This window comes from Parambassis ranga, chromosome 12 (assembly GCF_900634625.1).
Source record: "Parambassis ranga chromosome 12, fParRan2.1, whole genome shotgun sequence".
Taxonomy (NCBI): domain Eukaryota; kingdom Metazoa; phylum Chordata; class Actinopteri; family Ambassidae; genus Parambassis; species Parambassis ranga.
Window position 1 is genome coordinate 9,587,240 of NC_041032.1, and position 25,898 is coordinate 9,613,137.

Here is a 25,898-nt window from a genome sequence, read left to right on the forward strand (position 1 = left end):
CAACTCCTCTTCTTCCTCTTTATGCATGTTCGTCTCCTCATCCATCTCTTTTAACAAAGCTGCAAAATCCATAATGTCAGCTGCTGTACCTTCCTCTGTTCCCAAACACTGGAGGTGGGCTGTGTGTGATGTTGTTCCTGTTTGGTGTCTGACGTGCGCTGCAGTGGGCGGGCCGTATGAGGAGTTCTGCACACACACGTCTCGCAGAGTATGGTACCTACGTGCCGAAAAGAACTTTTTTTTTTTTTTTTATCTCTTACCACCCGTGGAGCAAGTTCTCTGTTCTTTGTCTCGTGGAGCATGGAACAGCCTTTACTTGATGAAGATCTTCAGGCAGATAAATGTACACCTACACTTGACCTAGTCAACGCAGTAACGTATGGTATTGGTGACCACTGGACTGCTGGATGAAGGCAGGATGGATCTCAAAATGGCGGTCATCTTCTGTAGGTCACCAAAATAATCTTCCACTTGAATGACGCAAAGGATTAAAAAAAATCTAATACTTAAATTGCTACTATAAGTTAACAGTCAAAGAATTGACACATTAAAGGATGATTTTATTCACATTTCACAATCAAGATCATAAATGAGAAAATTAGAGAAAAGTTGTTGAAAAGAAAAGATTTGGCGTGGCAGCAAGGAAAAACCAAGACCAACCAAGTTATAATATAGAACACCTCTGTCTTACTGGTTGTTGATTTGCTTGCTTGTAGATCAGCCTAAAAAAAGCTTTTAATATCCACAGAAATATGAAGCACCACAGAAAATCTGGTCAAGCAGATGCAGAAAAGCCATTTTAAGTTTGGTTTAATTTAATAAATCAGTACAAATCAGAATATGTAGACACAGTTTCTAAATTCATGTGTGACACACACTTTTACTGTCAGCTCTGCATGTTTGTGTAAACCAAACGTAAGTGTGCAAGCCTGAAGTAGAGCTGCATTTCTAAAAGAAACTTACAAAAAAAAAAATTTTTAAAAAAAAAATTACTTGCATCCATCACTAGCTGGATTTAGACATTTAAATTGCCAAAACCTACATCACATAATTTATTTTAAATTAAAATTCTACTTGGGGCTTTCTTCTAACCAGAGCAGCTGCTGCAGCCGTTTCATTGTAGAAGTCTGACAGTAGCATTAAGCTAACCTGCATTAAGCAGCTGCTCTGAAGAAACAGAGATAAATGCATATGCTTATTCATTGAAAGCCTAAATTATTTATGTCCAAAACTGCTTTCCATAACTCAGCATGAAGCTGTTAAACTTAATGGAAATGTGCATTGTGAGCCTTCCCAGCATCATCCAACTGAACATCAGCTTTTATTATAAGCAGGATAAACTCAAATTTCAATATGTGCAATTATAAAATTAGTGTTAAAATCAAAACACAGAAGTCCCTTGTCACATTTGTGCGACAGCTTAATTTTGCCTTACTCTAACATTAAACTTCAAACATTCCAGGGAAAGCACACTTATGCAGCTAAAACAGCGAAGAGGAAATTGATACCAAAAATAAACATAGCATTGAGACATCTGTATTGGAAATAGGTATTGAAACAAGCATTAGCACTGAAAAGTCATTTAAAAATAATACACTTGCATTTAAAAAAAAAACATTATATATATACACAATCTATTTTACATTATGTCTTTCAGTGACACTTGGGACCGGAGAGACAATACAAGGCAGGTTGGTGTATTAACTGTATGCAGATAAGTTGAGGCTCCCTGAAGCCCCTCTGTGCAGTGAAGCGGCGGCTTTGTTCGAAATCAATATAGGGCCCTAAATAGTGCCTTCGCCATTTTGTAGTGCTGTCCGAAATCACTCACTACTCCCCATATAGGGAGTTCAATCTAGGGCACCATATAATGAACTCATTGTGAAAGCATTTTTAGACATTTCGGACACTACCTCCCTCATTTTGCATCACCATTGCTGTCGCAAATTAAACGAGCCGATATCTGCCGGCTATGTATAAACCCCATATAGGGCCCTCAATGTATCCCACAATGCATCTTGAAAGTAGTGTCCATCCGATGGTCACTACTTTTAGCAATATATACCATCATGCATTGCACAGACCGGCGAAGAGAACGAGAACTGAGGTTACGTCATCTGTCTTATAAATATAATGATGGTTTAAAGAATGTAGCATTATGGGTTCTTTGCTTTATTAATGTTTTGCCATAAAACGTTTATTGGGCTATAAAGTCACAAATTATAACTGCCAACAACGTAGTTTGTTTAGCCGGCAGAGATCGGCTTGTTTCATTTGTGACAGCAATAACGTCATTAACGGCGACACAAAATGAGGGAGGTAGCATCCAAAATGTCTGAAAATGCTTTCACAATGAGTTTACTATATGGTGCCCTACATTGAACTCCCTATATGGGGAGTAGGGAGTGAGTGATTTTGAACACAGCCGGTGAAAAGAAGTCACAGCCTAAAAAAACTGTCAAAAAGAATGACATGAAGAAAGAAATACGATTTATTTAATGATATAAGTTTTTTGTCATGCAAGTGTGTCATTTTTCAATGCATTTTTAATATTAGCCTGAAAACACACCTGACAACATTTATTAGCATTAGTGGCTAACGTAGCGTGCAATTAGTGCATGACTAACCTTTAGGTGAGAGCTTCCCTCAGGGTTTGGACAGTGTCCAAACGTCTCGAGCACCGTGGAGCTCACACGTCTGATGTCCTCACCTGTGGTAAAGAGAAAAGCCTGTTAAGATGTCTGAAGCTCATGGAAACCAAAACTTGTTCCTACTAGTTAAATGTAAAGTATTATAGAGTACACGATTTTATCCACAATATCCTGTCAGGCAAAGTCTGCACTAGTTGTGGACAGTCGCAATGTGTAGTTGGGCACCACATTCTGTTAGTGTGAGGGGAAACACACTCAACCTTCACTGCACTCATTCAAAACATGGTGTCGAGTCTGGATGAAGTTGAATAGTGTGAACTGATCAACACCTAACTGCAAACGTGTAGTCAACAGCCAATGAAAAGAGAGGATAATGGGAAGTAGCAAGAATATCAAAACATTGATCGAATCCTACACTACTTGATCCAAACTTTTTTTTCTACATGATGTTTTCTTCTTCTGAGAGTTTGTTGGCAGTTGGCAAACAACACATTGACACTTTACCGCCACCTGCTGGTGTGTTTGCAAACTGTTGGCAGTTTGCCTACAAATCCTGTAGTCTGTGATCCCTCATCAGGAGCAGTTCTTAAATCTGTGACCCCTCATCATAAAAATAATCTGCTGATGCTAGTCTAGTGTCTATTAGTGTCCTGGTCTTTTCAAAACTTGTTAAGACTGGGAAAATGTACGGCAGGGGAGGAGGAAAAACTATGGGAGCTGACTACTAAACAATACTGTTTACATCTTACTTGTTGATCTCTGGCACCCAAACAAAGAGGCTTCTTTGTTTTTTGATCATGCTCCACATCTTTTGTTGTTGTCTTTAACGATACATATGAGTGAGCTGTTCTTCCATTCTTCAGAGTTTACCGTTCTGGCTACAGATCAGTCAGTTATTCAGCTGTGTTGTGAATGCCTGCCAACAGTTTCAAGCTGTCATATCTGTACTTCTGTCAGCTATGAGGTCAGAAGTAACAATAACTCAGGTCCCCTCTTCTCATTTATTGCCTAAACAAAAACATGTTATTGTCTATCAGGACTGGAGGTGATGAAAGTTGCAGTTATAAGAAATATCTCACAAAGACCGAATGATTTATGGGCCTGTACTGAGTCTGAAGACCACCCAGAAGAAGAAGACTGCATGGTAGAAGTTAAACAGTGTCTCAGTTTAGTGTATAAATTATCCAACAATGATTCTGCATGATGGTCTGCAGAAGCCCAGCAATATGCTGGGTGTCTGTGCTTGGCTGATAATCATGCATTTCTCTGCATAACACACTGAACTAAACACAGCTTCATCTTCACAGACAAGTCGCTCAGTGACATATTTAAGCAAGACAGCCTTGGCAGACAGTCACATCTCGTCCGTGGTGGAGCAGTTGAATTGACTCCACAGTTTATCAGTGGATTACTGCTGCCACTTGTGTTTTTAATAAGTGTTACAAATTGCCCCTTCAAAGTCTCTTCCTTGTCATGTATGAAAAGGATTTTAATCTTAATTATTCTTTAAATGTAAAATGGTATTAATATCATACACAAACTGCTCGTGGCATGTAATCCTTCTCTTGTTTTTTTTCATTATATTTATCGACCTCTGTTTCCCTGTATTTTACACACAACAGCATCATCTGCTGGACATCTGCACTTACATGATAACACCTTTTGAAGTCGTTCACTAGAGGGTGCCATGACGCCTTAATGTGCATATACATACCAGCTAAAAATATCATGTGTAAATTACAATTTGCTCCGTCACAAAACAACAAAAGTACCAAAGTGAAATTACAAAATAAGTTTATTCATATAAACAACTACAAAATTCTATCAAACAGGTTTTTTTTTAGCAGGAAACATATTAGACAATGTGGTATTACACTTTATCACAAAAGCAATATCAAAACACAAACAGATAATTAGTTTACATAGCTCTTCTGATTTGACTGAGTTGATATAGCTCCCTCTGTCTGTAAGAGGAGGCACAGCTATCCTGAGATTCACAGCTTTTTGTTTAAACATTACAAGAATATCTCCAATTTTATTCACTGTTTTTCACACAGCCTCCCACACAGGAAAGTCCCAAATTGCCTCTTATTTACAAAAAGATTTTAGAGCTGCGATGGCCGAGAGTAACACTGCATAGATGATTCATTCACACCATCAGAAATGTGTTTTTTATTTATTTATTTTATTTATTTTTTATTTAAGGACTCCCAAAGCTACAGAGTCCTTCCCCTCAGAGGAGTATGGAAGCGAGGAACGTTTGGCAGTGGCATAGGAGTAAGGTGGTGCAGAGGAGGTGGAGGAGGAGGAAGGCAAACGGGGCAGGGTGGATGTAGAGGAGGGGAGGCCTTGTGGCTGCCTCTCAGGAGGGCAGTAAGCCGGAGACGAAGACCTGCCCTTGCTTTGCAGGCTGCTGCTGCTGCTCTGCAGTGGAGAGCTGGATGTTTTATGGCCACGAGTTAGAGAAGATGTGGAGGAGCTAGAGAGAGGTGATGTCCTCATGCCGTAACCTAGAATACCTGTGCTCATTAAAAACTCCCTGGAGCCGTAGGCAGGTGGAGTTGGTCCACGTGAGCCTGGAGGGCGAGTGTTGTCTGGCGGTAGACTCCTCCGGCTGGGGATGTCATAAATCCCCATGTCGGGCCCATACAGAGCCTGTGACCTGGCCTGCAGACGGAGCATCCTCTCCCTCTCCTCCATCTCCCGTCGCTCGTGAAGAGACGCCATGATGGTTTTTGAAAAGTTATCATAGCGTGCAGCAGCAGACTTCGGAGGCGTCAGCTCCTGTGGAACAAGATCCCGAAGGCTGTCTCGAAGACTTTGAGAGGCCAAGTCTCGCATCACCACACCTGGAGGCGGGACGTCCCGTGATGCAATGCTTTGGGATGCGAGGTCTCTTTGCATTAGCCCTTGGAAAGCAGGAGAAGGGTCTCTTTGGATGAAACCTTGGAGAGAAGGTGAGGGATCCCGTGAGGTGAGACCCTGCAGAGAGGGTGAGGTGTCTCGAGGCTGAGGAGACTGTCTGGTGATGCCCATGAACACAGGACTGTAGGTATGAGGAGGTGGCCGCTGCATCGTCCCATCTGTGCCCAGGGTCATAAAGTGAGCATGGTAGCTGACAGGCGGGACCCCTCTCTGAGCCATAAATTGAGGGTCTGCAGGGTTCATGAGGTGATCATAGGAGAGGCTGCTGCTACTACTACTGCTGTGGTTGCCCAGCAGGCTGGAGGAGATGATGCCTGGAGGGAGATTGGACCCCAAACTGTCAGTGTGCATGGCAGGTAGCTGGGATTTGCTGCCATGGCGACTGCTGTGTTTCAGGGTAAGAGAACGGGAGTTGAGCGTCAGAGAGTTGAGCTGCAGCGTGCTGGAGAGGGAGCTGGTCTGATGGGGAGGATAGACAGGCAGTGCGCCTTTCGAAGGGCTTTCTTTAGACTGAGAATGGAGGTCAGGACCTTTGCTGTTCCCTTGCTGCTCTGCTGTTTTCAGCAACTAAGGAACAGAATGCAAAACACAGAGCGATGGCTGTCAGACAGACCAAAACCAGAACAGCTCACACACACACTGAATAAGAAATCACCGAAATTCACCTGCTCTGGTGGAATGGGTGATGATCCTCTGGATATGGCCTCGAGGACCGGCCGCAGCTGTGGCACAGTGGGAATAGATACAGGAATGATGGATTTGGTGTGGTGTCCCATATCTGAAAAAGAATCCATCTTGTGATTGATTTCCAAGCAGCGGCAAAGAAAAGTCTGAAAATACATCCTAGAAGAAGGACTGAAGGCATGAAAAGACCTCTGGTTATATTCATTCAAAATATGGCTACAGAGTTGTGTGTGCTTATCAGAGGATATAGCTGTTATCTGTCATTCAACAGTACCATCCATGGCAGCTACTTGGCTTCTCAGGAGACCGTGGTCTGGTTTCGGTGGCAGCGGTGGTGGAGTTTTGTCTTGTTTGATGTCTGACAGCTCGACACCTCCAGCTGAGTTTCTCTGGCAGGAGACAAAAAAAACTGTGATGTGAGGGATATATTTCATATCGCCTGACAACTGAGGTCACAGTCCTTAGAGGATGAATGAGAAAACATTTTGTGCATACTTTATTTTGGAGCTGCAGGCTCTGTATACCGTTGTCCCTGATTTTCACTGGCATCTGTCTGTCAATCTCTGGCCTCAGGAATGGAGGCTGGATGTGGATGACTGTTTTCTTGTAGGGTCTCGCCGTGTACCTGGTGACCCACAACAAACAGAGTGTGTCAGCTGGTAAGCTACAAGGCTTCATAAACAAAGACAAAACTGTAAAGAAAACAGTTCTTACTTTGGAGAGATGGGACTGCACACCAGATACTCCAGATTGTTACAGCAACCTCGTGTAAAGGGATTTACACCCCCTTGAAATTTCCCTGTCACCTAAGCAGAAATATGTTTTATCATTATACACATGCACATGTATAATATGTATGTTTATTCTTAAAGATTTTGGAAAATCAAACTGACTTGTTCATTTGTGGTTCGTCCTCTGGACACCAGGAAGAAGTGGAATCCAGTGAGACCCAGGACAGGAATAAGAAACAGCCCCGATATACTGATCACTACCAAACTGGAGACGCCGTTAAGGGAAAGTGCTTCAATTAGACCGATGAGATATATGATTCATAGTAAAGTTCAGGTGTGTTCAAGGATACGTGACAGTGCAGTGCAGCTTCCACAGTTCGTCCATGTGATGCAGGACATATATGAGGCCGAAGGTGAAGACATTAATCATATGAACGGTGAGAGATAACAGGAAGAGAAAGAAGTAGCGGTAATTCCTCCTCCCAATGCAGTTGTTTACCCAGGGACAGTGATGGTCAAAGTCCTGAAAGCAGACAAACATATTAGTGCGTACATCAACCACTGTCTAGGTGCATCCTAAATACATGTTTAATACAGACTTCCGGAACTGTTTTTCGAATACTATTTCCACTTAGACTACAAAGGATCTGAGAAAAGGATTAACCTGATTAATGAGATCTCTCTCCCTCTCTTTCCCTTCATCACCCTCTGTCCGTCACTCCCCTTCCAGAAAAATCCCCTTTATTGACTTTCCCCACACACAATGCAACACTCACTCATATCGCTACTCATTTTCTTCCCCTGATCTCTCCATCCATGCCCTCTTTTTTCCCTAAAGTGTATCTGTCTTTCTCTTTTTTCCATCACTAATACAATGCGGTGCATCTTTTAATCTGTGCGTGCGCTCACCTCCACACAGTGGTCGCAGACGCTGCAGTGGGAGCAGCGCGGCGGCCTGTAGAAATGACACGACGCACACCACTTCATCCGCACCTGGACACCCTTCACGTCCACGTTCTTGTATAGAGGAGCACGAAACTCATCATCCTTGTCCTCATCCTCGCTGGCTGGAAAACAGTAATGAGAAAAAAAAATGACCCGTGGTTTCAAAAAAAGTGATGTAAGCATAACATCACTATGATTACTAACCCATTGGGAGCACACCAGCATCCATAAAGGTTGCCATGGTGAAGTTGGCCAGCACAAAAAGGAAAAGGATGGCACAGCATGGTGGCACAGCAGGGCAGATGGTCACAGCCAGCCATGGGCATCTGAATACACACATACACACAGGAAAAAAAAATAAATAAATACACACTATTCCATGCAGTTGTTTCATGCAAAGCAGTAAACAGAGATGACACTCAGCAAGTATCTATCCCTTGGAGGTTGAGGTTAACACAAATCACCTCTACAACAAAGATTTTAAGGGATAATCTTCATCCCATTTATTCTGATGGGAGCAGTGTATCCCAGAAGTAATTGTTTACAGTAAAAGATAAGCATGTATTAGTGTGTGTTCACCAGCGCCCTCAACAAGGGATTAAAATGTGGGGGTCTCTCTATTGGCACGGTCTTTCTTGAACCCTGAGTTAAGACACAGACAGTGCTGTTCAACACTAAAACTGAAGAGCAGTTTATCAATCTGTTATAATTATCACTGATCAATGCAGTTGTTGCAAAGATTGTCATGTGGACTGACGGTTAAGGTTGAACTGCTGAGATATATATGTTAAATATTGTTAGGGAAGTGTCTCCTCCTCTAACTCTGTGTGAGTGTGTATGTTGAATTATAGTGAATGGGTAAATGATTATGTCTCTACTGTGTGAGATTAGAGGGAGTGGCAGTTTAATCAGGTTACAGCGTAGACTGGGAGAAAAAAGATTCAGTGGATTATATTAATAGTGTTTGATTGAACGTCACTTAAATAACCTATATACAGTATGGGATTTCTGGTGAACATCACCAGGTATACCTTCATATCAGCTGAGATAAATAAGAAAATATCTCTTTTAAAATATTGTTTGCTTTCTTCATGGACAAGCTGCCGTCAAGACGTGAGAATGATTGGACACAAGTAAAAAAAAACAAAATTAAGAGGAGTCCTTTGCACTTCATCCCAGTGCAGCTCCAATCCTCAAACCCCTGGCTGGTTTTAGGCGGTGGGGGAGGGGTCCCCCACCCTCCCTCCCTCCACCTCACATCCACCCACCCAGAGGAACGCATGCTGATGCCATGCCAGCTGCAAACCCAGTAATCCCTGGATTATGAACTCTGGATTACAGACCATTTCTGCCAGTCCAGTGCATTGTGGATTCCTCACATTAGACGCTAAAGACACACTGCATGCAGTCAAGGTTAACCATATATCATTCAACACGCCACTATCTGTCATATACTGTCAGACAAATCCAATTGATTCACTGCTGGTGGTAAAAAGCTGCCTCACACTCACAGCACTGTTGAGCAGAAGGATATCAGAAGTTAAAAAATAGGATTTTTTTTGTAGACTTCAACTATTTTAGAGTAAAAAAAAGTGAATAAAATCTCAAGGTGTTGCGATTTGTGACAAAAGATTAAAGAGCATAATACTGTGTGACTTTTGACCCCGGCCCCCAGTCTTCCTCATCAGGATTTGTGTCCAAGTTCTTGTCGGTAAAAGTGCTCATGTTTGACAAGTGCTTAAACTGTCATATCTGATCAGTTACAATAATCTGTGTAACTCAAGCTGGTTAGTTAAAGCACCATGCTACAAAAGATGTTTAAAAGCTTAACTGATACCCACAAAAACAGGCCTGAGCTTAACAACAGGATCTTATCTTACTCATCTTTACTATAACAAGCAAGTTAGTTTCTCTTCCTAAACCTAAAAATAGATGCTATGGTTGTGGACCAGATTATAGTTTATAGTGGATGCTGCCGATGCATGTAAAGGCAAGGCTCCATCATTGGTCTGAGACCATCTGGACTGCAGGGAGCGACAGTTCATTACACTGAAGCGTGGCAAGACAAGCCCCACCTAATGAAACAGCCTTGGTAGAGCTCTATTAAATCACACAGAGCAGTAAGCTGCTCTGCAATCTGTACACTGCCCTCATCTCTGCAGTGGGTCAGTGGCACGGCAGACACCGCACAGTCAGTCAAGCCACGGGTTCACCAGAGCTGGCAGCCAGGGCTCCTTTTGTGAAATACTAGTCACAGTTACATAAATGACATCACTGCCGTGTAATCTGTCTGACTTCTAGAGACAACATCCAACCAGGGAAATCTTTTTTTACACATCAAAAATTGAACATTTAACAAGAAGACTCATATACTGAGGGGTTTTATTGACAAAACCTTAAGATCAGATTAAAGAATATGGCTCCCCACAGAGGAAGTCCAGTAGTTACAGCACAGGGGAAATGTCCCTGTTCTTTCTCCTATCAGTGCTCTTTGTTGTCCATATAGGTGACCTGCCTTTAGTTTAAACAGCCCTCCTTAAGCACCAACAGAAGTTCATGGTCAGAGAAACAAAAGCAGGAAACCCGTTACTGATGCATTTTATCAGGCAAAGGAAGACAAAAGAGCAGCCAGGCCCGTTTCTGACTGTATCAACTCTGCAGTGATCATTTTAAAAATTAAAGCATGCTTGCAGTGCTAATGCTAATACAGAGCTGCTGACACTGATAATTGCATGAATAATTAGCAGATGAAAGCAGCTACGACTTACAAACATGACCGCAGGGTTTAGAATCAAAGTTTATTTCCACCTAGTTTTAAAATGAGGGTTGTGAGAGCGGGGGCCTGGCTGGCTGCGGTGTTTCAATGAATCACAGAGTAGAGGCCATGATGATGATGTTATGGCACATGACAAGCGACGTCCCTTTGACTCAGTGTTACCAAGGTGGGGCTGAACAGAGTGTGACACCTGCACATTTCTGCATTTCAAGGAAGAAAGTCACTCCAGCTGACGTTAACTCTAGTGCTGATACCAACTGGCATTACACGAAACTTCGTATTGTGGCCATGGCTGATTCTGGGCTGTAACAGAAGCAAATAGAAAGCTACCTCTCCATCAATCTCTTGCAGCCTCCTGGTTTTGCTGGTTTAGCATTGCAGCCCTAATTAAGCTCCTTTCAATCTATCATGTCAGCAGGTCATTGATTTTTTTTCCCTCTTACAGAGTATAAATGGAGTTCATCAGGGATTCTCTGCCTTTTCTGGCCTTTGAGCCAGGTCCCAGAAGTCTCCGGCCTGCACCAAGTAGGCACCTGTCAAGATGTCACAGTGCGTTGCGTTTGGCTATATGCTCAAATGCAGATGGACTGAAGTGATTAAATACGTCATTTGCATAATAACAATGCAATATAGACAAATGGTTCAGCTATATAGCAGCAAATACTTCAATGGAGCAAAACTCAAAGATTCCAGACTCTGCTTCCCCAGATGGGGGATCATAAAGCATCAGCCAGAGGATCCTAATCCTATACCCCCAATCCGGTGTCAGATTCCAGTGGAAATGGTGCAAGGCTGGAGAATATAGGAGAAACTAGGGCAGATATGACTACAGAGGTCGAGGGTCAAGAGACTAGCATGGAGCTGATGAGCTGGGAACTTTCACTCAGTCAGTCAATAAATAGAAGGTATTAGAGAGCTTGTTCACAATAGAATGAGGCTATTACACCACAAGACTGTGAAATACCATCAATACATCAAATAAACCAATCATGATCATCATTTAAATTAGATTCTCAGGGTATTATGGGATATTAAATGTTATTTTGTCTTCAACAGAACCCTTTCAATCTGCTTTTTCTTAAAAAGAGGTCAAAGTAGGAAGGTTAAATTTAACTCCTCCAACACTTAATGACTGGTTTTCAGTCAGGTTGTCCACTCCTGATGCATAGCATTCAGCTCCAGCTACAGTTCTGACACATGTGGGTCATATTGACACGTCCATGGTTTATCCTCTAAACTGTGCTTACTCTTGAGCCCTCAGGGTGCACCGGGCAGGCACCCAGGCCAGCCTCAAGTGCCCGCCAACCAGGTCAGATGTTAGCAGGCCCTGGTGGGCCTGCCAGAGACAGCTCGGTGAAGAAGAGGAAGAATCTATGCTTATTTATTTTATTTTTTTTTAAACTGTTTTAAAGCTGGTTTGAGCAACTTTTTGAACATTTCTTTTGTGGTGAATGAATTAGGCTATGCAAAAAAACGAGGCTGTATCTGTAGTTAAAATATTTATAATAATAAAAACTTAGTGGGGCTTTGGTGAAATTTTAAGAATGGCGGAGGTCATATTCACATCTTAAAAAACAAAGAAGGTGAAAGTGTGTTAATGGATGGATGGACAGGTGAGTGTATGTTATCAGTACTTACGTGAAGACGAAGAAGAGGGAGGTAGAGCCGACCAGGAGGCAGGCGGCGGTGCACACCGGGATGAAGGCGCTGGGCTTCAGCGAGTCGGCGCCGCTGGCGGGCATCCTGTCCTCTCCGCGCTCATCAGCGTCTCATTCCAGCGAAAGCGACGGCACAAACGCCGCGGAAGCGCTCATTTCTGTCTGCGCACACACAGCCCTTCATGGGTCGCAGGATGGAGAAAAGCGAACATCATAATCAAAGGAGGAAAAAAAGCAGAAGAGTCTGGAAGACCAAAGCCCGCAGCAGCAGCGCTGCTGTCCCTCCTGCGTCCGGTCCCTGTCTGTCCCGGCAGGCAGCGGCGCACAGATGCCTCCTCTCTTCTGTCCCAAAGGTGGTGCTTTTACTCATGACTGACGTGAAGCGTCACTACACTCCTACTGTGATCTGATGAACTGCGTATGTTTTATTGATACATTGTAAGTAAATATATTATATTTAAGATATCACCATAAAATCACCACAGAACTGATTGATTACATTTTAAGATGAACATTAAGTAGGTGGAGGAAAATTCACTTTTTCAATTCACACAGGCAATTTAAGGGGCCAAGCTGGTTTCCTGCAACATGACAATGTTCAGCTAAGAATTCTATGTAATTTGTTTACTGGTCCAGGTCCAGGGAAATGTTTGTGTTTTGTTTACTTTGTTTTTCTACCACAGAAACCTCCAAGAGGTCACATGTCCTTTGTATTTTCTCTCCAAAGAGGGACCCTGTCATGAGGAGAGCACACCTCCATCTAAAATATGACTGGGCTGGGCTTCTTACTCCTCTATAAATGTCAGCAGAGCAGAGCATCCATACACATCTTTCATCTGAGGGAGGATAAGTTCGTCATCTGATCTTGTGTGGCGATGGAGGTAGACCATGCGATTGAATCAGTCATCAGAGCTCTCATGTGTTTAACCGGGATCCTGGGAAACAACTGGCTGGCTATATGCTCCCTGTCCAGGCAGAAATCTGGCCTTCGCACCAATGAGATTCTCTTCATCAACCTGGCAGTGTCCAACCTCATCACCAACTACCTGGTGGACCTGCCTGACACCGTGGCAGACTTTGCTGGGCGGTGGTTCCTGGGGGAGACCTACTGCGGCATCTTTCGTTTTTGTGCTGACCTCTCTGAAACCAGCAGCATCTTCACAACACTCTTCATCAGCGCTTTCTGGTACCAGAAGCTGGTTGGCTCCTTGAAACGTGGAGGTGCCCCAGTGCAGCTGGACAGCCTGCGGCTTGTGGGCTGTCTGCTGGCTGGGAGTTGGACAGTGGCGACCATCTTCAGCATTCCACACTTTTTCTTTGTCTCAGTGAAGCGGTCCAATGACAGCGCAGAAGACTGTGTAGACGTCTTCCCTACTGCGTTTGCCATGAAGACCTATGAGACCATTTACTTAACTCTAGCTAATGCTTTTCCTATTGCTGGAATTGTATTTGCCAGTGTCCAAATTGTCATCACCTTGCTCCAAAATCAGCGACGCATACGGGGTCACAACTCTGATAAGGAGGGGCGTAAAGCAGAAAACAAAAGTGTGGAGAAGAAAAATGACGACACATCGGTCAGCACCGTTTCTAACCCAGGAACCTCTTCATCCCTCACAACACATGTTTATACAGGTGTGCCTGCCTCTTCCTGTCCAAACGCAGGGCTGTCGGGTCCTCAGACCTCTCTCCCCGACAGAGAACCAGACCACAGACCTGAAGCCCAGCCAAATCCCCCAAAGCCTAACCAGGTGCCATCTAAACCCAGTCCTAACTCAAGCACACAGGTGAGAGCAGCGAAGAGTGTGCTGGCTGTAGCCTTCGTAGTGTTGGTCTGCTGGCTGACTCATCTTCTTCTGCGCATCTCCAACAACATCCACACTTCAAAAATCGTGGAGGAGGTGGCCAGTTATATCGCAGCATCCTACACCAGCATCATCCCCTACATATTCCTGCACGGAGTGAAAAAACTGACCTGCTCCTGCAAAAGATAGAAGTGTTTATCACATCTGTCTCCTGGACTGTAAGAGTGTTTATTCTACATATATGTGGCTACTGCAGCATTAAAACCTAGATCTAAAACTGTCAGAGTAGGCGTCTTCGATGGATCTTGTCCATTATTGTATTTCTTCAGCTGATGCGTTTCTAGAAGCTTCTAGAAGCTTTTAGTGACACCACAGAGCTGGTAAATCACATATACAGCAGGCACTTTAAGCACATATTTTGTGGGAGGTGCATAGCTGAGACTTATCACTAAACATTTAACAACAAAAGACAACAAAAATGTTAACAGCCTCATCTTAGGAGAGAACATTAAATAGAAGTTTTAGGAACAGCGGCCCATTGCTTTGGAACAGCCTGAGTCCAAATGATACTTTAAATACTGTACAAAAATCGTGGTAACTCCGGTCAAGATGTTCGTGCTATACTCATTTCCTCATCAGAGGAACTACATCTTGAATAACAATAAAATGCTATATATATTGTGTGTCTTTTTTAACTGCATTTCATGGTTTTTCCATTAATTTAATGTACTTACTGACAATAAAACCAGAAATAAAGCAAACAAATGTAAAGCAGTGTTCACAGTGCTGATTCAATCTGCATGTGAAACTCTTGATTTTTAACCTGCGAGGACGCAAAATCTTTGATAAATTTGATAAAGAGCGGGCCTGTTTGAGCCAATTGTATGATTAGTTGTCATCAGATTGCAGAATACACGTATGGTCTACTTTTCTGGAACATGTGTGATCATGAAAATTCAACCCAGCGTCAAGTCAAAATTATTTTTAATTTTTCATGCGGCTAAAAATGAAACATAATTGTGTACTAGAGTGCACAGCTAATTGGAAACCATCAGTAATTAGTGCCAAGCTTGTGATGACGCTGAGAAACCCTGAGTGCCTCGTGCCTGAGTAAATTAAAGATAATTACCTGAACGGTGTCACATTATCAACCCACAGCAATTCAACCTCCTTTCCGCTGATTTCACACAAATCTGCACCAACAACAACAAACACGAGCGTGTCTAGAACAATCTCATACACAAAAGTAATGACAAGTTTTATTTCTTCATTAAAATGTTTTATATTTGTTGTTTTCTAATGCAGGTTTTTTTAGTGAAGCACTGTAAAGACCACAGAGCTTACAAAAAAATCTGCAATCACAAAAGCACACATCCAAAACAGCGCCTGAGCAGACTAGATGTTTAAATAATACACACTAGAACTTAAGTGTTTAAATTTGTGAATGAACTTTGGCAGAAGAGATGACATTATGGCCAAGTTATGTACATAATTACAACATACAACACTCAGCTGTTTGTTTTGGAGGCAAAGAGTACAACTAATCGATCTTTTGTGATGAAAAAACTTGAGTCTGGTATATTTACAAATTGTATCCATATGAAAATATCACAAAAAGTCCAATATATGTCAACTGATCTGTAAAATCTGAATGATTTCATGTTCATGCATTTTTGTGATCTCAAAACTGTGCAAACAATAATAGACAGTGTCTTTCCAATTTCCAGCATAATGCTAAGACTAACAAACTGTATCAAATAAGTTATAAAACATGACCTAATGGATGTTGCCACTGTTCCTCAAAAGGCCCATACCAAGCTGCAACACAGACAAACTCTACTGTGGGAAAACAATCATCATATTGTGCTTGCTTTTAATCAGGTGTTTACTTAAGGCCAACCGTGCAAGATCCAGAAGTCACCTATCCCCTGGTTCTGATGGTTTTGGTGACATCAGTGGAGTTTCTCCAGCTTTGCCTGCAGTGACTTGAAGTTGCCGATGGTTTGTTGAAGGGCCGAGTTAGGGCTCAAAGACTGCAGTTCCACAAGGTATCCGCAGATGTTGTCGAGACACACGTTGGTGAATCGGCGTCTAAAAATACAGCAAAAAAAAAAAACACATGTTTAACTGACTTACAGGGGTTTCCACAGGTTGACAGGGGGTCAGGGCTTCACTGGTTTCTTTTTTTATATGAAGGAGCAGTGTGCCTGATTATTATATGATACAAACAAAATATAAAGCTTAGCCAAACACTATCAGACATTTAGAGCCTAAATTCTTGTTTGTGTGACTGCCTGCTTGGAGCTGGTGTACACAAGAGACTGAAAGACAAGATCTGTTGCCTAGAAACAACAAAAATCCAACTAAAAAATACTTCCTTCTGTTGTGAAGGATGTGTGAGAAAATTATCTACCCATAAAGATGTTAAACAGAGTGTTGGTACCTCATAATATCTTGGCACAATTACAGCATCATTTGTCACACTGTTTTGCATTACAGAACAGGGGCTTGTGTAAATATGGACACCACAGCGCCCACTTTAGGTGAAAAGAATACCTGTCATAGGTAGGCACTTTGCTGGGGTCATCCACGAATCCTGAGAGAAGCACATGGATACACTCCACCAAATGAAGAGGTTTTTTTAGACGTTGCCAGCAAGGATCCTACAGAATAAAAAAAAGGCTGGATTGAGTGAAATAATTCAGTCAACTGAAATCAGAAATCTGAAAAGTAAAGTATGTACCCGTGTTTTAAAGAGTTGGTCATAGACCTCCAGCAGACGCGGCAGCTGTACTCCAATCTCCAGCATGGTGGCTGTGACAAATCCTACATCCCAGTTCAGACGACAGACCTCCTGCTCCAAGAACTTTACAAGGAACTCTACAATCACAGGACAGTGTGTACTCAGCAATGTGTCCACAACTGGGGACATAACAGATTATGTGATACATATGCAGGTACAAAGGATGTATATAAAATAAATCAATCCACAGACAAGTTTGAACAAGTTGGTTGTAACAGAACAATTACACCATCACCTGCATCACCCTGCAGACCTGTACTCCAGAGGCGTGCTGACATAAATGATGCCAAGTCTAATCATATTACTGTTCACAAAACTGCAAACAGCAATGTGGAAAATTAAAAATATAATTGCTGCCTACCCAGTGGGAAATATCTTGGCGTTCCAGCATAAATCCTTCCCAGTGACACCAGTTTCAGATTGAGAGACCTCATTCTGTCCACAGCACTCATGGCCACCGAGTCTCCCAGTTCTGACAGACAAAAGACTCATGAGTGACATGTAATGCACACAATAACAGAAGAATGGCTGCTGGAAAAATATGTTTGCAGGATTGTTGAAGTTTAAGTCACCTTTTTCCAAGATCTCCTGCCACAATGAGTGCACCAGGATCGGGTCAGAGTGGCCTGCGCAGTGGATGATTGCCAGCTTGCACTCAGACAGCTTGAAATGATCTGCAAACTCTCCATAGAGCTGTAGACAATTTAAAAAATGTACTCTAAGAATCACAATAAACACCATTGTCAATCCCTCATTATAACTCTGATATTCCAAATTACCTTTGTGATGTCCATAAGCTCTGAGTCCAGCTGAGAGATGACATTTTTCACTGAGGGATGATGGGAGTACTGTTTGATCAGGGTGTCCTGTATCTGTACTTGGATACGCACAAGCTAGGAGAGAGGGAAGCAGACAATAAAAAAAAATATGAGTGGCTGCTGAATTTCAGTCTAAAACTCTCTCACAGATACCAGATACGCAAGTACCTCCATCTTTTCTTCCAGCTCATGAAGGAACTCTCCATCAGATGCCTGAGCTGAGATGCAGGAGGAACTCTTAGCAGACAGGATGGCTCGGGCAATGTACTCCAGGCGCTGCTTCAGAGAGATCTCAGTGCTACGTAGTTGGAAAACAAACAGTAAATTAGTATATGTTTTCCCTGTAATTTTATGCTGTTGCTCTTAAAGGGTGAAGTGCATTATCCTTTTGCTGCGTGTCCACACCTGTGCATGTCAGCGAGGCGAGCCAGTACATGAGCTGCTTTGCCAAAGTTGCGATTCTTCTCATAGTAGCGCCACAAAAGGTCCATATTGTGAACCTTACTCTGGTCCTGCTTGATCATGTGCATCAGATGTTCTTCTAAGTATGGAGAATTTACCTGGATAACAGAACACAGACAGTCGCATGCTATGAAGAGACATAGGTTTTCTTTAGACATACTGTTAGGTGTGCAGAAAGTTGTCCAGAAAGGCAAGACATTCTTTTTTTACTGCAGTAGAAATTACAAATCTTTAACTGCACAGACAGTACCTCTAGCAGCTTGTCAGTCAGGTCAGCCTGAATCAGCCAGTTGTACAGGGCGATGTGAAACAGCTCATCCTGAGACCTCTGGGCCAAACCAAGCATCTGCTCAAACTGTGAGGGAACAGAATATTCATTAGAAATGCAGAACATATACACTCCTTTTGCAAAGAAATGAGCATTAACTGGCCCCTTCTGACTCACATGAGCTGTAGCTTCCTCATTGCTGAGCATGTTGGGGTCAGAGGTCATAACAGGGGGTCCAGGCTGTTTAGGCACGCTGGGAGACTGAGGAGCAGCTTTGCTCTGGTTCACCAGCTCTTGCATCGTGTCTGTGATGCACTTATAGCACGAAAGTCTGCAGTGGAAGAATGATGGTGACTACAACAGTAAATGTTTATGCAGATGATGAATGAATGATACTTCTTTCCTATGTTACCTCTCCTGGAAGGCCTGCTGTCCAACTCTGTCCTCCTCTGGCTCTCCATTCTTGTAGAAGTGGGGACCGAGTCTCTGTGGATCCTTCTTGTCTGCTGCTGTGAGGCACAACTCAAGAACTCCCTCATAGAATCGCACTGACAATGTAAACAGCATTAGTAAACCCACTGTAAACACAACACAGACAGAGACAGCGGTGGTGTCTTGAATGTCCTACCTTGCCTGTACTGGGAGCAAACAAGTGGTAAGTCTGTGTGCTGGCTGATCTGCTGGTAGAGCCGTAGAGAGTCTCTCAATTTCCTCTCTTTATCTGCTTTGTTCTGGATCTGCTTAGTGCTTTGCAGCAACTCATTAGCCTGAGTGGGGGACAAAAGTGAATTCAGTACTGAGACACATAAATCAATGTGTCTTAATCAATAACCACTTAGCGCAAGACAGTTTTCCCCCCAAAATGATCTTGGAGAAATGTAAAACAAGACACAGATATAAAAAAATACATGTACCAGAATGTGAAAATACAGAACACTAGGATATTTTAAAGACGCCATAAAAAGATCTATGTGTATTCACCTTGGAGCAGACACTGTCATCGCTGCTGTACAGCAGGGGGCAGATGTCCCTCAGGTGATTGCTGATGGCATCTACAGAGGCATTATCTTTGATGTAAACATTAATGAGCCCTGTGATGAGTGCTCCAGATAACTCCTTGCCCTGGATCACCACATCCTTAAAACTCGCTCCCTTCATCTGCTCTTGAAACTCCTACAAACAAAAGCAAAACGAGGCAGAATGAGAAATGAAAGCTGCTGGAACACAGCTCACAAGGTGAAAGAGGTACCACATTCAGGAAGATATACTGCTGAGACATGTGAGCATTTGTTTGCAATACAGAAGTGTTTGTGCACACATGTACCTTTGGCAGCTCAGACATAATGAGGCTGAACTGATGATCACAGAGAAGCTTCCACAGGGCCAGAGTCTGATAGGAGCGATGTACTAACTGCTGGATGCTCTGCAGGGACACTTTCTCATAGACCTGAGCCTTGGCTGGATACAGAGACACAGATATTTTAACATTTTCCTTTTATGCATGTCACACATTTATATTAGATCTTGTAAAAAATAAAAATATGGAAATCTCATAACTCACTGTGATATTTCCTCTGGAGTTCCTGCTGAACCTGCTGAGAGCTGGCTCCATCAGGACGCATAAATCCCAGCAGCCTTTGCTGCAGGTTGGCAGGGGAGCTGAAACTAATAGGCAGCAAAACAGATGTTACACAGAAGGGAAACAAGACCCTGATAAAAAAACTTGTTTTGGCATCTTGAATTTGTAATATCCTGTGTACTCACAGTCACAGTGGCGGTAATAAAAACTTAAAGTATGTTTACTTATTTAGGTTTATTTTATTTAGTAGGCTGTAATACTTTGGAGGCAGGAAAGCTGAGTGCCAATTCAATAAATCTAACAATACTTAGCTCTTACCTCGCAGCACCGAGAGAGGAGGGGCTAAACTGAGAGTTTTTATCAAGAAACTCCTGCAAACCGTTGAGCTCAAGAAGGACCGACTCCAGTTCAAAGGAACCAACACTGCTTTCCAACTGCAGGGTCAACAGATAACAGTGAGTCATTACTACTCATCACTTGCATCATTCTAAAAATGTTTTAGAAGTGAATGAATGTACGGTATCTGTGATACTCACAATACTAACAGTCTGACTTCCTTTGCTCATAGTTGTCTCAACAGCAAGGCTTCCATCCCAAACATTTCTGTTTTGTCAGCAGGAGACAGAAGGAGAAAAGTTAGTTTAAGGACACCGGCATCACATGTGAGTACGCAGAGATCCAACTAATGACAATGACAACTAAGCTTTGACCCAGAAAAATGTGACAGGATTTACCTACCCAAGTATGCGAGCAAAGTAGATGCAGATGCCATTGTGTTTCCCAGAGAAAATCACCTCTGGACCAGCTGACATGGGTGTAATTGGGGCAGATCCAGAATGCATTGGTGCAAAGGGAGTGGCCAGTGCTGGGGGAATGATACCTGAAGGAGGCATACAAGACATTGTACTGTATAATCACATTATTAATAATTATTTATTGTATATCCTGTATTGTGCAGCCACAGTTTGTTTATATAAGGCTGAATTGAATAATTTACCTGGGGCTGGAGAGCTCATCACAGGTCCAACATTACTGGGAGACGCCATGGCTGCAGGAAATCTCATCTGAGCTTCCCCTCCATATCTATCCACAACAAAGGACAATTAGCCTACAGTTGTGTGCAGGGTGTGAACCATGTGTGAATGTGTACATGTATAAACTGACCTGAAAAAGGCTCTAGTGGCCCACTGTGAAACCTCTCGGTCAGAGGCAGCACTGGAACAAGCCAGGATCAAAGCAGTACCACAAGCCTGCTCCTCCTGCACAGACCAGAGTAATAAATAAATAGATGTTCACGTCTGCAGACCCTGACTGGAATAATCCTACATGAAGGTGTTCATGTGTCATGCAGGCTGACATGTAACCTGTCATGCTTAGGTTTAAGGCTAGATATAGTATACAGTATTTCACATAGAGTATCATGCATCATACCCTGTGCAGCTTGAAGAAGCGTTCAATCTCTTCACTTTCTCCTCCAGCACAGCTCACCAGGAGGTGACGGAGCTGGTCGACTGGCCGCAGTTTCTGGAAGATGTGACTCCCCTACAGGTCCACAGATTCAACAAATTAACACATTGTTATGCCAAACTCTTTGTCTACAACATGATGCGTCATAACGGCAGTTTTAACCTTTGCAGAGAGGAGGACAAACTTCTGCGGAAGGACGTTGTGCTGCTGGACCACCACAGGAGAATCAGTGATGGGGATCTGCTCCTTGTTCAGAGGGGTAAAAATCTTGGCAGGCTTCTCTTCAGTAATGGCACAAAGAGCCCAAGAGTGTCCATCTACATTAGACATCATCTGCAATGCAATACAGAGAGAAGAAATGCACACTGTAGGGTTTCTCTAAATCAAGTGTTCCTGGCTCTTGGGTAATAAAGATACATGTCAGTAAATAAGTTTATCAATAACACAAAAAAACTGTAAACTGTGTAACTTTGCTCTGGGTTTAGGTATTATACATTATATATGCCAGAGAGGCATCCAGTGTTAGAAAAGGACTTTAAATTGATACATCTTGTGTTTCTTATCTACTAACCTGTGTCTCCATCAAGGGTTTCTTGAAGGGAAAGGAATCATGATTGATGCACCACAGAATGTCACTGTCCTCTGACTCAGAAGCAGCCATAAGCAGAACGCCTGCAAGAAAAAAAAGTATTACAGGCATATCAGGATTCCTGTCTACAGTTGTCCTGTAGATCAGCAAGCAGACCCAAACTTTGACAATAAAAATAAATTGTGCTACCTTTGCTGTGTAGTGCTTTGTGGACCTTTGCTGGTTTCTGAAGGGTAGAGGAGGCAGAAAACCCTGGAGGCAGACGGACGTGGACCAAAGCTAGTAGGCTTGGCCGAACTAGAACATGCTTCTGCAGGGCAGGAGCAAAAGGTGCTATGCTGAAGTACAGACGCACACCTGCAGAAAAACATGGTTAGTATAGACACAAATAACCTACATATTAAATGTGATTCAACATATACATTTCCACTTCCTAACCTGCGTGAGTGACAGCAAGCAGATGACAGTCTGAGGACTCAGATCTGTCTATCACAGCAATGTGGACAATGGGCTTGAAGACAGAACGATCTATTGTCCTGAAAATGAAAGAGAGTTTTTTTAATATTCTTACATTAATAAAGAGAATAATGACACATGAAAGAAACATGTGAGGTTTGTCAGTCACACCTAGCAATGTTTCCTGCAGCTGCTACAATTGAACTCTGTGACATCATCGCCACACGACTCATCCCTTGCCCATCCGCACCCAGATCATACACCTAAACAAAGGGGAAATAATTATTTCATCTGTGTGAAAGTGACTGTAAATGTAATAGTTTCAGATGGCATACCTGCAAGACACCCTTCTCAGAGCGTGTGAACAGTGTGTTGCGTGAGTTATCAATTGCAATCTGCACAATGGGGTCTGTGGAGCACAGGGAAGGGAAACTCAGTCAGATCAAGGGCATATTTCACTCCACATGGATAAGTGTAACCTCTCCTTACCATCCTCGGAAAAGGAGAACTGGAGCACAGAAGGGATGAGGAAGGACAGAGAGCTTTTGGAGTGGTTGATTTTTCTGCAGCGTTGGCTCAGCCAGCCTGCCTCAGCCTGGTATGCTATTTCATAGAGGCATCCATCCTTTCCTGCCATGAAGATGCGCCCCAGGTCAGTAGAGGTGATGGACAAGATGTAAGTGTTGTCAGTGGGGATTGAGAACAGGGGGTCTGGTAGCAGCTGCATCCCACCAGACATGCTGTCGTTCAACCCTGTGGGAAAAAAAAGAAAACACACAAAGATGACCCAGATGAAGCAAAACAAGCACACAAGGACATAATCAGCAGTACCGACAGCACAAAATAATAATAACAATAGGACAGTGTTTTAGTGCAGCAACTCTCTGAATAATATTGTGCACTAATTTGTTTGATTATTCTGTAACAGATATAAACAGTAGCACTGTTACGGAGGGGACTCACCAGCCTGGCCCTTGGGGAAACTGAGCCCGAGGATCACTACATCCACAGACGTGGCCAAAACTAAGAGGTAGTGAATGTGTGGCTGCAAAATCCCTGAAAAGACAAAAACAACACAGCATTAGCAGGACTCCAATAAACAAAAATAATTTAAGCTGAGTGAATGTTCAGACATACCTTGTTTTGGTTTTACTAGGCCCACTGCCAGAATAGTTTCAATAAGGCCATCAAAATAGGCCACGTCTCCTCTGCAAGGAACACAGTAAAAAGAAAAAGAATAACTGTGTCAACTCCAGCTAATCCTCAATCCACTTTCTTGATAAAATGGTAAATACCAATGAAACATTTAAATGAATTATATGTATACACTCCAAATAGCTGTATGTATTGGTACATACCCATCTTCATAATTCCACATGAAGATGTCATTGTCGATTGTAAGCCACGCTCGAGAGATCTCAGGAAATACTCCCATCATGCAGTTGAACTGCATATCTATAACAGTGTTAAGCAGAATTTCAAATTCCTTTGGGCAACAAAAACAAGGGTTAAACATTTTTCTATATGTTCACTGGAAACATCTGAAGATTCAACCGAATGACCAAAAGGATACGACTGAACTGTTCCACCAGCTCAGGAGGCAAGGGCACTCGGCGGACTGCACTGAGCTCTGGGAGGTTTGGCACACTGAGTAAACTTGGTCCCTGAAGCGGGTAGTCCATATCTGACACTCCCGAGAGGGACGGCATATCTATCAAGAGAAAATACATGATTAGGCCAGGCATCAAATGTTGCGTATCCCGATCATACTACAGTTACTACTACTACTACAAACATGTTTCTAAACTCAAAAAAGTGACGTAGGTAAATCTTGACAAGCAACACAGCTGCAAGAAATGTAGTGTTTGTTTTAAATTAAGTATACCCCTATATATTAGGAATCGATCTATTTGTTTTTCAGCAGCATTTAGCAGTTCATGTTTTTCTTATAATTTTTTGTAGCCTTGTTTGTTTTGTAGCCAAACACAAACAAACTGGTAGCTCCCTGCACGTCTGCGTTGCCATGACTTACTGTGTGAGGGGACGCTAAGCAGCTCTGACAGGTCAGGAAAGCAGCGGTCCTCCTGCAGGTGTCTGTCAATCAGTCGTGCAGAGTTTTCCAGAGCTTCTGCAAGTGCAGCAGCGGGGCTGCTAGGTCCAGCGGCGGACGGCATAGTGAGGCAACCACCGCTGACTTATCTGCGCAGAAAACAGATCAGTCTGAATTAAGCAGTAAACCCGTCAGCGAAATTGTCTCCACGTCTCAGCAAAACTCACAAACTTTAATTCTTCTGTGGTTCAGTGCGAGCCGATGTTAGCACGCCGATGGAACACCGGTTAGCCGTCTACTAGCATCAAAACAGTATTATTTAGCAAACAAGCTAACTGCTAGCTAAGTGTGAAATAAAGTATATTTAAGTACGTTGGTGGCTTTAGCCGCCTGAAAATATTCCGCGTGATACCAAGTTATTTAGCTAACAAGTTGTTTTGACAAGTTCAGCGGCAAAACTCAAACAAATACATCCATACAGTCATTTATAACAAGCAGCCCGCCAACCTCATGCACACAGCGGCAGAGACGTTTTCTTCCGGTAGAGCGTCATCATTTTCTTCTTCGTTGGGCCAAGTGAGGCGTTGTGCTGCCATCCATCGGTCAGTGGAATTCTTATTTTAAAATATAAAAAGTAAAACCAATATTTATATTTAATAAGATCAAATAATTTAGAAGTAAACTAAATAATATGAATAAATATATTTATGAAACAAAAGCAATACCTTTCACTTGTATCACCAATCCCTAACATGGCACCATCTATTTAAAACCTGGTATATGTTTTTATACTCACATGACTACATTAAATTTGAGATTTATAAAAAAATTTGTTATGTTAATTTTAGTTTAGCAGTGCAAGCTTGTCGTGCTTTCAGAAGTGAACGCTTAATACTTGTCAGCCTTAATCTCTAACACATAATAAAACCATAGCAACCATAACCAGGCAGAAAAAAAAATCACACACTGATGACTGAAAATTACACAACACTCTGATGTGAGAGTAAAAAAAGCACAAGCAACAAATAACAAAGCCGTAAGAAAAATTTATTGCAGTATTTGTCAACAAGAAGAGTGGGGGATCACTTTTTTGTTGCACTGTGCTCTATAACATCAAAATCTATATTAAAAACAATATAGGCACAGATACTGCACTGAACATAAATAAATTATCAAAGAAACAGTCCGTTACACAGTGGGGGTAAACAACAAAATGTTGAAAACAAGACAAAAG

At 42.5% G+C, this 25,898-nt stretch overlaps 3 protein-coding genes across 3 annotated transcripts; 1 reads left to right on the top strand and 2 right to left on the bottom strand.

Moving 5' to 3' along the window:
* Positions 1-4,847: 4,847 nt before the first annotated feature.
* Positions 4,848-12,652, bottom strand: zdhhc8a (zDHHC palmitoyltransferase 8a). The gene is made up of 10 exons (XM_028418217.1): positions 12,351-12,652; positions 8,141-8,262; positions 7,901-8,058; positions 7,342-7,514; positions 7,154-7,256; positions 6,975-7,066; positions 6,756-6,885; positions 6,535-6,649; positions 6,242-6,354; positions 4,848-6,143 (listed from the first exon to the last, which is right to left on the bottom strand). The coding sequence occupies exons 1-10, from the start codon at positions 12,452-12,454 to the stop codon at positions 4,848-4,850; spliced, it is 2,406 nt and encodes an 801-aa protein (XP_028274018.1). The 5' UTR covers positions 12,455-12,652.
* A 593-nt stretch (positions 12,653-13,245) lies between these two features.
* On the top strand, positions 13,246-14,361 carry ora5 (olfactory receptor class A related 5). The gene has a single exon (XM_028418302.1). It carries the CDS (start codon positions 13,246-13,248, stop codon positions 14,359-14,361), a length of 1,116 nt encoding a protein of 371 aa, XP_028274103.1.
* Positions 14,362-15,139: 778 nt separating this feature from the next.
* Positions 15,140-25,194, bottom strand: nup155 (nucleoporin 155). Its single transcript, XM_028418333.1, has 34 exons — positions 24,892-25,194; positions 24,647-24,813; positions 24,188-24,325; positions 23,973-24,069; positions 23,752-23,822; positions 23,578-23,670; positions 23,104-23,367; positions 22,950-23,023; positions 22,786-22,877; positions 22,597-22,694; positions 22,348-22,515; positions 22,141-22,241; positions 21,732-21,902; positions 21,534-21,644; positions 21,267-21,361; positions 21,100-21,185; positions 20,841-20,982; positions 20,639-20,705; positions 20,421-20,536; positions 20,085-20,188; positions 19,848-19,981; positions 19,505-19,696; positions 19,152-19,290; positions 18,936-19,071; positions 18,701-18,854; positions 18,506-18,610; positions 18,199-18,353; positions 17,962-18,091; positions 17,755-17,868; positions 17,548-17,668; positions 17,337-17,447; positions 16,916-17,052; positions 16,729-16,835; positions 15,140-16,263 (listed from the first exon to the last, which is right to left on the bottom strand). Exons 2-34 carry the CDS (start codon positions 24,786-24,788, stop codon positions 16,125-16,127), a joined length of 4,104 nt encoding a protein of 1,367 aa, XP_028274134.1. The 5' UTR covers positions 24,789-24,813; positions 24,892-25,194; the 3' UTR covers positions 15,140-16,124.
* Positions 25,195-25,898: the final 704 nt, after the last annotated feature.